The sequence below is a fragment of the Teleopsis dalmanni genome, chromosome 1 (assembly GCF_002237135.1).
Source record: "Teleopsis dalmanni isolate 2A chromosome 1, ASM223713v2, whole genome shotgun sequence".
NCBI classification, from domain to species: Eukaryota; Metazoa; Arthropoda; class Insecta; order Diptera; family Diopsidae; genus Teleopsis; species Teleopsis dalmanni.
In genome coordinates, this window is record NC_051846.1 from 9,250,279 (window position 1) to 9,265,052 (window position 14,774).

The 14,774-nt window shown below is 27.9% G+C and overlaps 2 protein-coding genes and 1 long non-coding RNA gene across 3 annotated transcripts in view; 1 reads left to right on the forward strand and 2 right to left on the reverse strand.

Annotated features, from left to right (window-relative positions):
- Positions 1–281: 281 nt before the first annotated feature.
- LOC119666387 lies at positions 282–1,119 on the reverse strand. Its single transcript, XR_005251411.1, has 3 exons — positions 960–1,119; positions 851–903; positions 282–742 (listed from the first exon to the last, which is right to left on the reverse strand). It is a non-coding gene; the product is annotated as an uncharacterized LOC119666387 (long non-coding RNA).
- Positions 1,120–3,757: 2,638 nt separating this feature from the next.
- LOC119666386 (putative RNA-binding protein Luc7-like 1) lies at positions 3,758–5,187 on the reverse strand. The gene has a single exon (XM_038075666.1). The coding sequence runs from the start codon at positions 4,937–4,939 to the stop codon at positions 3,938–3,940; it is 1,002 nt and encodes a 333-aa protein (XP_037931594.1). The 5' UTR covers positions 4,940–5,187; the 3' UTR covers positions 3,758–3,937.
- A 2,145-nt stretch (positions 5,188–7,332) lies between these two features.
- LOC119677084 (E3 ubiquitin-protein ligase Nedd-4-like) overlaps positions 7,333–14,774 on the forward strand; it is a 37,041-nt gene continuing 29,599 nt past the window's right edge. The window contains exons 1-2 of the mRNA XM_038088353.1: positions 7,333–7,351; positions 7,649–7,873. Coding sequence (XP_037944281.1) covers positions 7,709–7,873 — 165 coding nt within the window. The 5' untranslated portion in view covers positions 7,333–7,351; positions 7,649–7,708. The remainder of the gene's footprint in view (positions 7,352–7,648; positions 7,874–14,774) is intronic.

Sequence of the window (14,774 nt, forward strand, 5' to 3'; positions counted from 1 at the left end):
GAACTTCGGATGGAAGTAGACCTCTTCGCAACTGGATTCGCAGTTTTATTTTTCGCTTTCCTTAGTTAGGTTATTCTCCAGTGTTTCTCTACTGATACTCATTTTCGATCAATCACAGTTCTTAGCCAGCATATATAGTCTCTCATTTGATAATACAGGTCATATTTTTGACAAATCTTAGTAATATCTTCAGCTAAAAATGTGTAACTTACTAGTATGTATACATAAACGGGATAACGAAAAACAAAGTTAAAAAATAAAAAAAAAAGAGTATAATTTTATATAAAAAAATATATTTATTGAAGAAATTCTAATATAAATTATTACAAATTTCTCAACCAATATTTGCGCTTACCATCAATGCAAACTATGGACCATACACGCATCACATCCCAAATATTTTTCATTATGGTTAGTAAACAACGTAGTGGACAGTAAAAATGCTGATTAAATCTTCTTAAGAAAAAAATAAACTTTCTATGAGCTGAGGCACTCACAAATATATACACTTCAAGCAGAATCGAAGCTTAACTGTTAACTGCTAAATATATGTGGAAAGGAAAAACAAATTAAGTTTCGTAAAACCCAGAAAAAAGTGTGGAACCCAATATTGGAAGCTATTTAACCATACTCACATGTGCTCGCTGTAATATCGTTAACCGTAATAAGTATATGTCAGTAGTTGTTCATTGGACAGATATCAGAAGTCTTACAGGACTACATTTACAACTCGAATATATTGCTATATTAAATATGCTTTTAGAGTGTGGAATATATTTAATAAATTAGTTTTAAAATTAGTCTTCAAATTAATTTTAAATAACTAAATAGAAACTACTTTAAGACTCACTTTTAATAGAATAAACTTCTTGACGTTGCTAACCCATTTCGCTATTGGCATCTCTTAATAGATTTTAAAAATATATTAAAATTTTAATAATTACTTTGAATATACATACATATTAAAAAGCATCTCCAATAAAATTATGCTGGAAAAGTTTTTCAAAGGCATATGAGATATATGAGAATAATATAAGCATTTATTTTGGGATCTGCTCACTCCTTGTCAATACGCTAAATAAAACTAAATTACTTTAAAATAAAATTATATAAAATGAATTATCACAGTAGTTTTATATTACAATAATTATTTTATAATGAAAAATTGCAAACTAAGTCATTATTTTAAAATAACCAAGTCATAATTAATTATTCATATCAGTAATTATTCAGTATTTATTTTTGTGTATATTAATTTAACTAAACCTGTGGTACATTTTAAATTAAAAAATTAATTATTTTTAAAATAAAATTTACCTACAGTTTATTTAAATTAAATTAAAAATAATATAATTATATTTGAATTTATTTTAAAATAAATTGAAATAATTTCTTTATAATTTAATTATTGTAAGCGTAAAAAATTATTTTCTAAATTTTTATTGCTAAATTAATAGTTTTTCATTATTTATTATTATTTATTATTAATTTATCAACTTTTATTTGAATAATTTTTTTTTATTATTATTAATTTCATTTAATATTTTTAATAATTTTTTTTATTGTATTTAATTTTTTCTTATTATTTTTAATTTTATTTTTATTTAAATTTTTTTTTTATTACTTTTATTTTGCTTATTATATTTAAATACTTCTTTAATATGATTTATTTATAAATTCCTTAAAAGGCTATTATTTTTTTTTTTACACTCCTTAAATATTTTTAAAAAACTGCATATTCTAATAAGTGTTAATGGAGATTTTATTTTTAAATAGATTTTAGATATATCTTGTATGACATGAAGAGCTTTTAAATACTATTAATGCCCTTCAATAAATAAATTAAGTATATATCATTATATTATATATATGAGTCGTTAAAATATTTTATGTATTAAACAATAGTAATAAATTTGTGGAAAAGAGAATATTATTTTATATATATATCTACACATATCACTAGAATTCTCACTAATTATTATTTTCAAAAAGGTGATCTATATTTATTTTAGGTACAACGACTCAATATAATAAATATATATAATGATAAATAAATTGCTTCAACAATATATCGTAATATAGATATTTTATGTTGTAAGACATACTGAATATATGTTATTTATTTAAATATTTTTCGTGCATATATCAAAATGATATATGTTAAATATTATATATTTCAAATTTTAAATAAGAAATTCGGCATTCCGAAGAGAATATCCTACTTTTCCGATATTTGGTTCGTATTCTTAGAACTTTCGTTATCTCAATCTTTTCTTGAATATGAATGGAAAAAAGCATTTTCTTGTGAAACTAATAATAAGATATTTTATAATAAAAATTGTTAAAGAAACTCTAGTAAGCTAATGCAGGAAGCTAAGTTCTTTAGATTCACAAATTTTGAAATTATATTTAATCAAGATAACATATCACTAAAATTAGACTGAGTTTTAATCAAGAGGTCAATGTTTGTGGAAAAAGAGCATTTCTGAATAAGCGGAAAATATAATAAAACAAAACATGAAAAAAAAAACAGATCATCTATATAAATATATATATACATACATAATTATATATATAACATACATTATATACATACCTAACATCTGTGGAGTGCTATTTATATATCAGGTTTGGTAGAGTTTATGAAAATGACTGAATAATTAACACTACTACTTGGTACAGCAATATGTTATTCACAATACAATAAACTTAATGAACGTTAATTAAGTTTGGCTTATTTAAATTGCTGTATCTATAATTTTAATAGATATTATAAAATTGTATCTTACTCAGTTAAAATTAGTTTCCCAAAATTAGTTTCTTGTATTTTCAAAATGTTTTCATATAAAGTGAATTGCACTTGAATTTATGGCTCATAATGACGATTTGCGAAGGTTCCACATCTCTTTATTATGGTGTCCTTGATATAATATATATTAAAAAAATAAAAAAAGGAGATCCTCGTTGTATACATATATTCAACAGTATTTTTTATATTTTTATATTTTTGTTAAGTTTATATATAAATAGAGATAGAAGGAAATACGATATTACTTCTCTACTTTAAAATAATTTGTAGTTATTAAATTCTATAGCAATACATACCGAGCAAGATGGTAATGACACTATTTGTCTTGTATTTGATTCAGTATATTTAATAGAAAATATTTCAAAACTGTACTCACTGGTGGCATAGAAGCAACAACAAGCTCATTGATTGGGTGATTTTGGGTGAAGTATAGCTATAAAAATAGCTGCATTGTTTGCACAACTCGAGTGAGAGTATAAATACGTACCCAGTACTTAATAAGCTTTTAGAGATCTCTATATCTCTATTTCACTAAGTTGTTCAGCTTGAGTACTATAACATTTAAACCAAGTACAAAGCATTTACATGCCCTCTAATTGGCTCGAAATATACGTACCAACTTAATTGAATCGATACTGCATATTAACAAATTTACAGTTACAACAAATGTTCCCGTTTTTAATTATATACGTAAAAATATTCTTTTGATTTGCTGAAATGAACAAATTAATTAAGTTCATTGTTTTTCGCTTACCCCAGTGCTTCCATTATAACATATATTGACTAAATTGACTACATACCAAATAAATCGAATAGTAGTGGATTTTGTTCTTTTTCTATAATCGAGAAAAAAATTGCTTTATTGTGGAAACAAATTAAAAATTAATTATTCAATATTAAGTTTACATAAATTAATTTAATTTAAATATTTTTATGTTCTTTACATACGTGCTAATAGGGGATCGATCGAAAGGCACCTATACACGCATTATTTTTGCAATGTATTCGATATGCCACTGAATGTTCCATACAATAGTTTCAAGCACAAAGTGCTACACAGTTACAGGAAGTGCAACAAGTCTGAAGGATATCACCCAGTAACGATCTTTCAAGTTAGATAAATAGTTTCTAGCGTCTGTAACGATCTCGTGAGTGGGATCTACGCCTCGAATTCATATTACGTCCACGTTCCCTAGATCGTGATCGGGAACGTCGTCCATCATTACGTTCTCTTTCCTTTTCTCGTTCTTTCCGTTCAGATCGTTCGCTACGTTCACTTCTTTCGCCACCACGACGGCTACGCTCTCGTGATCTTGAACGATGTACACGTGAGCGACGATCTAATTCTCGTCCGCCTACAAAATATCTTGAACGCATTCTATCTTCTTCGCGTTCATGAATTTTCCCTGATCTTTTTAATTCAGCTTTTCGTGGTCCAGCTGTTTTTTCCAATTCAATAAGTTTTTCGCGTATAGTTAGGAAACCAAGATGCAATTTACCACCGAAATGATCAGCTAACCGTATATCATTATCGTGAATACCCAAATATGCTGAACAAACTTCGCATACACGCAACTTTTGTTGTTGGTACGTCGAAGCTGGCATTGATGTACGATACTCATGTTCAGCTTTAATTTTCTTAGCTCGCAATTCATCTATTTCTTTCATTAAAGCCATGCTTTCTTCAACTTCACCAGCTTCACCTAAAGCTTCAGCTTTCGCTAACTTCTTACCAATCTCTTCGGCCAATCCATGCACCGCATTCGCTTTTTCCGCTACTTCTGCAGTTAACTCCTCTTGAGTTTCTTTCAGTCGTTGCTTTGCTGCTTCTGTTCTTCGATCACAATCAGCAATAAAAGCCTGTAGGTGCTCCATGGCCTCAATATCATAGTAATAATCACGTGCTTTTGCTGCATTCTCATAATCTGCACGAAATGCTAAATCATGTACTTTTGGGCATTCTCCTAAATCCATACGTGTTGAAGCCAATATATCATGTGGACAGCAGTCTAATAAAAAACTTTTACATACACGTAGATCTGAAAATTTCAGTCCTCGGCCGTCTTCGCCATTTCGTGTGGTACCCATTAATTGATCAAGCATTGCTCGCATTTGATCCGTTGCCGACATATTTAATATGTTATTAAATATACGTTTTTGTATTAATAAATTAAAATCTCTTTTGTGCTGATTTTATTATATTTTTCTTTGCTCCGAAAATTATTTCTCTACCTTGAAAAATCGACAATTTTTTCTTTTCTGCAGTGATGCATACCAACTGTGACGCCTAAAACAGTGTTGAGTAACATACAAAAAAAAAACAAAAGGGCCTTAAAATTTAGTAACGCACATAATAACATATAAAATATTTAAAAAAACTATGGTACATGAAATATATTTTAAAGGATTAAACAATTTCTAATTTTTTTTATAATTATATACTGTAAACAATTTTTTTATATAAAATATTTTTAATGCTCTGGTTGTATTGTAATAATTTTCATTGCAATTATTTCAAAAGAATTTTTTGATAATGTTAATAAAAAATATCCGTAGATGCGATAATATTTTATATGCAAGTAGCTAATGTAACTTTGACTTTACTAAAAACTAAAATTTTATAATAAATATAACATTTATTATCTGTCATTTTGAAAATATACCTTTATATCTTACTTTGTTTTAAAGCAAATCTATTTAAAGCGATGTTTAACTTATATTCAGTTTTATCTCTAAATAGTATATTATTCACCACACTTATAGTCTTTTCAATTTGTAAAACTGACATAATTTTTTCAATTGAGCTTTACTTTTAGTGCAATTTTCATTTTTGATTGGAAAATTTGGGGCATAATGTATAACAATTGATATTAATTTATATACATATTAGCTGTAGTTTTCAAAAAAAGAATAAAATCAAAATAATAGGGGCTTTCGGCAGCTTTTAAGTGTGGCAAAAAACAGCAAGTTGCTTACTAAAGGCGTTAAACCTGATATTGGCAGCACTGTTGCAACCTGTCAAATATTACGTTTTCGCAAAGAGCAAATCTTGTAATTTAAGAATGCGTTGTCATCTGACGACAAATGTTCAGATAAAGATATATTTTTTAACTTGATATCATTTGGAAAACGGATAAAAAACTAGATTTAAAGGTTTTATCGTGAATGTTGTGTACAACTACACAGAAAAAAAGTTATATTAAATATGTTAAAAAATAACAGAACAAAATATTGTGCATGTATTGGTTTCATCACCTTTTTAACAAGGCATGAGTAAAATTTCAATTTACTAAACGCATTCAACTGTGCGAAAACTGTTATAAAAATTAGTTTTAATACTCAGTTTTACGTATGGCGTTTGCGAGAGTAAATCTGAATTTAATCTAGATTTGCTCTCGATCTGTCAAATTTTGATGTCCAATTGAACATTTTTAGAGTAATATAACATTTTTTTTAATTGTGTTAAACATTTATATATTTTACAAATACATACATCATATCATATCTCAGTTTACCTGTTAAATCATAAATCATAAAAACAGTTGTTAATTTCAGGGCAGACTTGCTACGCTGGCAAAATATCTAGAGTGTTGTAAATTAATCTCGAGTGTTGTGCGTTTTGCTCCATATTAACCAATCGAAAATAAGAATTGCACTAAAAATACATTAAAAATGAATTTGGATTGAAAAATTACTCCAGATTTACCAATCGAAAACGCTATTAATGGTGGTATGGGCCAATGATTGCCAATTGCAAATAATTGAAGTGGTATGAAGATTTAAGTACCAACTGTCAGCTGATAGTCATTTTGAATTGAATTAAATTCAATTTTTGCATGTAAATGCTCTTAAAAATAATGTTGAAATGTATTTTAATTTGAATATAAAAGCGCGCGTAAACCTAACAGTAGTGTTTACTTAAATTAGTTATATTACTTTTGAATGTTGGCATCCATGTATAAATTTTTTTGATTTTAATCAAAAATAAAGCTATCTCCTTCTCCCACATAAGTGCAACTGAGCTTATGTAGTTAATCTTTTTTCACATTCAGTAAGATTTTTGACAACAGATGTGCGGATTTGTTTAACGGGAAAGTTCTGTCTGTGCTTTTGTAGTAAATTGTAATTAATAATAAAATAATGTAAACACATGATTATAATAACTTTGGGAGTTTTTTTTTAAATTTCGATTTAAATATATGATAATAGACTGGCTTTTATTATTTAGATAATATATGTGGCAAATATGCAAAAGTAATGAAATCTTGTAGAAAAAAAAATAGGTGAAGCGTATAAAAGCACGAACTCCCAAAGATAAGAAAATAAGTAAAATTTTAAAGTTTAAATAATTTTGAAAAATTTGAGATAAAGTCGTATAATTTTACAATCAATGTCTTGATAAAAAAATTATTAAAATAAAAATAGTGTGAAGTGTAAGTTTATTTAAAATATGTTTTTTTTTAAGTTTTAAGGATATACCATTCACACGACCGGTTAATTTAAGTCAACAACGTTTTAAAATATCTGATGACCTCTACAAAAGTATATGCCTGGTTAATTTTAACCCCTTCACACTTCGCTTATTACCAATTTTGTGCTGTCATAATTTCTGTGCTTCCGTTTTTTTTCGCTTGCATCTGTCCGTCTGCTTTCTTTATTGTCTAGCAATGGCCTTGTCAGTACTCGTACGTCTTTTGTTGTCTTGTCTTGTCTGTTGTCTGCGTTTTGGGGCCTATATTAAGAAAACTAAGACTCAAATTTCAATTGAATGTACATTTTCTGATATCTGATTTCTTTTTTATGTGCTTTATATATCAATAAACCTTTTTTTAATTTTAGAATATTTTATAATCAGTGCCGCTACGTGATACGTGCTTTTGCTTATTGTGCTTTAACGGCATGTCGTCCACATCCGTTTCGAGTGCAGTTGCTACGCCTAGTTCGGCACCGCGTCCGCCGCCGCGTCGTCGTGCAGCCTCTGTTGCTGGCCAGCAGCGCCGACCGTCCAACACAAGTCAAGAATTCGGGTATGGTCACACACCGAGGAGATCGCTAGCAGTTGTGGTAAGTCGAACTTCTACTTATTTTGCAAAAAATATTGCGAAATGGGAAAATGTGAACATAATAATCTCTAATCTCTACCACAAAATTAAAAATAAACACTGAAATGGTTTTAATATCCAAATTCGAAGTTGTTATCATTCGTAGTTAGAGAGGTTTTGCTAATAAAACAGTTTCTTATCTAATCAGCATAATTCGCTTTATAAAATTATTATTCGTTGTTTAACTTTATTAGATTCTTTTCTGTATTCAGCGGATAAAAAATAATTTTAATGAATCAGAAACGTGTGGAATTGTACGTGCTGAGCCTAAGATGGATTGTGGACGTGTGCAGCTGAGACGTAGACATTTGCTTGCTTTGAATTTGTCGACTGGAACAGACAAAGTTGGCAGCTTTTCGGTACAATTTTAATATATAAATTTTAATGAAATTCATTGAATTTCATTAGGAATTTTGCGCCCATAACCAGAACTCCCCACGGTAGGTGGATTCAGATTAATGACTGTTATGTCTGAGAAATTGTATAAAATTAAGGGTTGATTGATCTGAAGTGAAGTGTGTATTTTAATGAAAAATAGACGTAGATTCTTTTTAGAAGTTAGACATTTTACAAATATTGAAAGTGGAATATCCAAACTCATCACACAAATGTTTCTTCGTACTTGAACTTAGGAATCACATTCCAACTTCATGTGACGTTAAAAAACACCCAGTACATATTTTAATATGATTTTTAGGTTTGATTTTTTTTTAGGTTTGATTTTTGCGACAACAAAATTTTATTATTTTAGAAAGGTCTGACGTTCTTTGGCATTTTTAGCTGAGCCTAGATATCAGATAATCAAATTCTTTAAAGTTGACCATGTTGTCTCTCCAATTTTTTTTTGTGTTTAGAGTTTAGAGATTACTTCAAATCCATTACTTGTTTTTTATAAGATAATACACAACCCAATATTGCTATTCCGTTATTGACTTTTCAACAAAAAACTCAGATTTAGTACAACTACATTATATATAGAACATGAAACTTTTTAGTCCTACTGTTTTTGGTTCTTAAAACTACATTTATGTTTTGAAATATCCAACCATAGAGGCTTGTCTCTTAATATTCTTAATAATTTAAATAGATATAGTGTTGGGGTACATTATACAGTTTTCAGTGTTTAAATAAAAGATGTATAGAATTTTTAACTCATAATTACAATACATATTTTTTTTTTATGATATAAACCAGATAAAGTTTCTATTTGGATAAGATAAAAACAGACGTTGTAACGATTTCTGGTGCAAATAAACTTTTGGCTGAGGTATTTTTTTGCAATGAACTCATGTTTATTCTTAGGTAATCAAAAATAGCTTAACTTAAATTATATTCATAAAGTTCTCGGATTGCACAGTGAAACCTCTTTAGTACTACTAAATATATTTTATAAGTATTTGAGTATTGTAAGAAAGATATTATTATTGTCTATGTTGGGACTAGCATAAGATGGCTTGACTTTACAATTTTTGTAAAAGAATCCAAATCATTAGCGTAAACTTCTGTTACGCGAGGCATAACAATATCGCCTGAGTGATAAATCTTTTTAATAACATTAAAAAATAACATGCAAGGAATGTGCTCTAACCTTTTTATGTCCATAGAGCCCTCAAGTCATGTCTACCCTATTGAGTGAAGGTATTTTGCTTGATATTTTCTACAGTGGTTTTACTTTAAATCGGTTTATATTATTAAGCCAATGGTTTGCAAATTTCTCCTCCTCACATTTTCCTGCTGACTTTATTTAAGTGGAACTTTATGAGTACATAGGTAAAAAGGCTCTGGACCAATCAAGCGCATAAATTATTGTACATTTCTTGGGTAGGTTGTTGCTTAGATTAGTTATTTATAGATTAGTTATGCCTTAGGACCTATTTTAACACTAGATTATAGAGATTCTCTAATGTATTAAGTATGCTTAGGCAATTATTTACCATTTTCGAGGTAATCGTTTCACCCTGGAGGTTTTTTAATATCACCTGACTATCTGACAGTATGTAAATATAGGCTTTTTTAACTTCTTACGAAGGCTTTTCCTCACAAATATGGCACCAATTGAAATGATTTTTCTGAATGTAAGACCATTTCCATTTCGATCCATCTGTCCTATAAATTAAGTAAGTAGGAAGCACATTTGTAAACCAATATTTTTATATTCATCTACATATATATATATATGTTTCAACGTTTATATCAGTAGCTTTCGATTATTATGAGTTAGTACTTGTGAAAGGTATGGACGCTGCCATCTAAGACTCTATTTGTATAATTTCATGTCCTTAAGAAATATATTAGTTTTCTATAATGCATATAGTTCTAGAACTTAAATCGGTACTGCTAGGTGTAATACCAATTACCTGTTGGTGCTCTTAAGTCGGTATAAAGAAATTTAAAAAACGAATTGATGTGTAAAAATAGTTATAGATCTGAGAAGTTAAAATGTTCCTAGCATAAGTACCAAATGTAGCGTGCCTTACTTCTAGCGAATGAATTCAATTAATTGTATAAATATTTGCTTTGACTGGATTAAACGTTCATTAAAATCTAAGCTACTTTTGGTATAAATTGCCTTTTATATTGTTTTTGCAAACACTGACCCCAACAGAGCATTCCTCCTACCTGACTGCTATTATATATTATATGTGAGCAAGTAAGCCAATAATTCAATCATAATTTCGTTGAGGAAAGTTATTTACTTTTGTAATTTTTTGCTACTTTTCGTTAATGCCTAATGTGTCAATAAAATCATTGTAGTTTCTGCCTGTCAAGAATTATCAATATTTCAGTCCATCAATCATAATTAAATATTGAATCAAATAAATGTTCGGTGCTGCATCTAATTTGCGATTTCAGTTAACAGGTGTTTGCTTGTGATTGTCTCATTAAAATTAAATTATTCATTGTTTATTTAATAAAGCAAAATAATTTTATATTTATCTTGCACAGTTTGTAAAAATGTATAATATCTTTTGTAGTATATAAATATTTAAGATTCTATAGGTGCGCAAGCAATTGTGTTAGAAAAATAATTTTTTCTTTAATTAAAATAAAAAAAATTATTCAAATTTACTTGTTTTTTATTAACGTTCCTTTTCTTTTTGTATTCATTATATGCGATAATATTTAATTAAAATTCGTGTCAATAATAATACAGAAGCATACATGGTTTATTTACGAATGACAGTTGAAAGAGAATTCGATAATTGTGCTTTGTTTACGTTTTTGCATTCGCAGTATTGCCAGCAAGAAAAACATGTGGGAAAGCAAAGAAAAAATTTAACGAAACTTACACACGAAAGTACACACGTGTAACGAAAGTATTTTCCGTTCTCTCTGTGTAATTATTGAACTTAAAAATTGAACCCAACAATTTGTTTATTAGAATTTCGTTAAATTATTTAGAAATTTTTAAATTATTTAATGAAACTAAAATCAATTAATAAAATACATAAATATAAATAAAACCTATTAAATATTTAGTAAAAATTAAGAAAGATACATAGGAGTCTTAATAAAATATGAAAGATATATTACAATGTGGATATGCATATTTTAGAAAAGTAAAATTTATTGACGATACTTAATAAACTGATAAAATCAAGTTATTTTGAATTCTTTAATATATGGAATTTGGCAATATATCCGTATTTGATTTATAATGACTTCATGTTAGCCTTTAAACAATCTTATATTAAGTATATTTTTGAAGGAATATTTCCTGAACTGAAGATTGATTTTAAAATTAATTTAAATTCGTTATTATAAAACTAATGCTTTGTTTTAGTATGTGTTTTGTTATTGTGCTGTGCTCTTCCTTAATGTAATGGACTATACAACAAAAATAAATTATTATTAGTGAAAACTCACCTCAAAGAAATTTAATGAAGTAAAGTATTATTATTTAATATTATTTTGTTTATAATAGCTTTACTAATTACTACTTAAAACATAATTAGCACTAGACGAGACTTAAGGCTCAGTTAGACGGTGGGTAACGTAAGAAATTAATTCGAAGCGAAATGTACGACCAACCAAATCTGCGTATTTGATAAGAACGAAATAAACAAAACCGGTGTACTTTGTTTATTACGTTGGTAATAAACACAAGTTTGGTTGGTTGTGCATTTCGCTTTGAATTAATTTCTTACGTTACCTACCATCTAAATGAGCCTTTAAGCATAATATAGACGATACTATATGTATGCAAAATTAACATACATAATACTGCATTTACACGAGTGTTTTTTTTTTGTAATTTTCTATCATGTTTGTAATTTTAGCTGTTTATTGTTGTTGCTTTCAATGCAAAATGAAAATTTTTGACAGCTAAAATTACAATTAAAACTCTAGTGTGTATCTAGTATAACTTTTTCTGGATTTTGGAATATCCAGGATACGAATTTAGCAATTCAAATGTCTCAGTTATCTCGATTGACTACAGTTTTATTCAGATTCCGCTGTGTAAATAAATAAATTAACGTATATAATACTGTATTCACACGAGAGTTTTGTTTGTAATTTTAACTGTCATCTTTGTTAATTTAGCTGTCTATTGTTTAATGCAAAATGAAAATTTTTAACAGCTAAATTACAAACAAAAACTCTTGTGTGAATCTAGTATAATTTTTTCTGGATTTTGGAATTTTCAGAATACGAATTCAGCAATTCGAATGTCTCAGTTATCTGGATAGACTCCAATTTTTATGTGTCTGGACTAGCGGAGTTCTACTGTTAAATTTTTAATTTCTTTTATTGCATTTCATTTATTGAATCTTTTTAAATAGAAATTGACAATAATTTGGCAAATCTTCTATTATAAAACTAACATGTATGCTATTGAGCCAGGATATTCAATATTTATCAATGATTTTCTTTTAATGCGATTTAGTGCAATTGCAGAAGATAAGTTTCAAACAGGAAGATTTGGATACGACTTGTGTGTCTCTCTCTCTCGAAATTTATGTGTATATTGGCGAATAACTTCTTCAATAGTTGGTTAATTTAGGTCTTTGTGTATGGTTTTTCTTTTTAATATACCACAAGGTGCAAGTTGTTTGTCGGAGAATTTAATTTTGTACTCTCTGGATTTCTTCTATATTTGTGTTACACGCTTAACACCACAGTTCTATACAATAGATCCAAATTGGCTTTAATATTGATTTGTAAATTAACAATTTGTTGTCCAGACTGAGTTTAGAGTTGCGATTTAGGTATCTTTTGGCTTCAATATGATTTATCTACGTGAGCCTTCTATCTAGATGAATTTCCAGATATTTCACAGAAGGTGATTAAGCTATGTTCACATTATTAATTTTAACTGCAGGGAATGTTTTTCTCCTTTGAGTAAAAGCTACTTGAATGCATTTAATTTTATTCACCTTGATTCTCCATTTATTTTAAAATAATTTTTTTTTAAAACCTTTACTTTTTACAATTTTCATAAATTAAACTTTTATTTTTCATAAATATGTAACAGTTTTTATTAAATGTGTAAAATTACTTTGCGCATCATTCAGTTTTTATTAAATTGAGTGTTTTAGTACGGTTTGTGTAACTACACAATTATTGTGTAAGTTTTGTGCAAAGAAAATAACGTGAGAGTAAATTCTGAAGTATTTTTATATCCAGTTCATTTTGCGTTTCGATGTGTTGAGGTTGGTCCGCGGGTTTCGTAATACATTCTTCTAATTTATTGAGTAGAAATAAAATTTTTAAATAATGGAATTAAATATATTTTAAGATGTAATTACGTTGTGCGGCTTTATTTTACCGGAGAGAACGTAAATCGTTTTTATTCGTTGAAAAAGCTTTAATTTTGTGTGACGAAATTAAATAATTATTAAATTTAAAGAGCAGAGTTTAAAAGTTAAAAAAGTTGTATTTACTTTTAATAATTATAATAAAAGTAATTAAAAAATATTTTTCAATATTGTGTAATAAATTTCAACTCGTTTTTGCGTGAAAACCCAGTTATAAAAATTCTTCAAAAAAAATCTTATCAGCGGAAAAAGTGGTCTTCTGTAGAAAAACTATTAGTCAGCAAGTGAAGTGCAGTGAAAATAAGGAAAATATTGTGGAATTTTGCATAGCACTTCTGTTAATAGTTAAAATATGTAAATTAACGAATAAATTAAATTTCTAGTCACTGCTTTACTTTCGTGCAGAGCATAAAATAAATTTCTCCCCTTATATTAAGAAACCAGTTTTTGTTTATATAAAATATTCTAAAGAAGAAGAAGAGTAGTGTTAAAAAAATATTGTGTTGCTTTCATCGTAGAAGGTCATATTTTCGATAATTTGTTGCTGTTGTTGTTGTTGTTGTGCTTGCTGAAGTTATAATTTCCACAAATATTATTAACAACAAACAAACAATATGGCTGAAGCAGTGGAGGATGGGCAAATTCATGGATATAGTGATGTAAGCTGCTGATTAAATGGTTTATAATATTTCTCCTCCTCCTATGTATCCTATGTATTGTACTTACACCATTCAATTGGAATGTTCTTAATTGGCACTTTTTTCACTTCTCTAATGCTAAGCTAATTTTACGCAATTTATTCAAGTGCTTTCGAACGCACTTAATAATTTTGTACTTGACACTTTACTGTTTTCATGCTTCTGCACAGCTCGTTTGTGCTTGTATGTATGCATGTATGTGTGTGTGTTTGTGTATGCATGTCAACGTTAAATGTTAAATGTCTTTCCTACATGTTTTTAATTTTCTGACATTTTTGTAGCTTCATATAAACTGGCGGGGAACATATTGTTATAATTCTAAAATATCTAAAAGAATAATGTGTAATAAAAGAATCTCAATTTATTCTATGTACTCCATAAAAACGATTTTTTTTTATTTAATTTA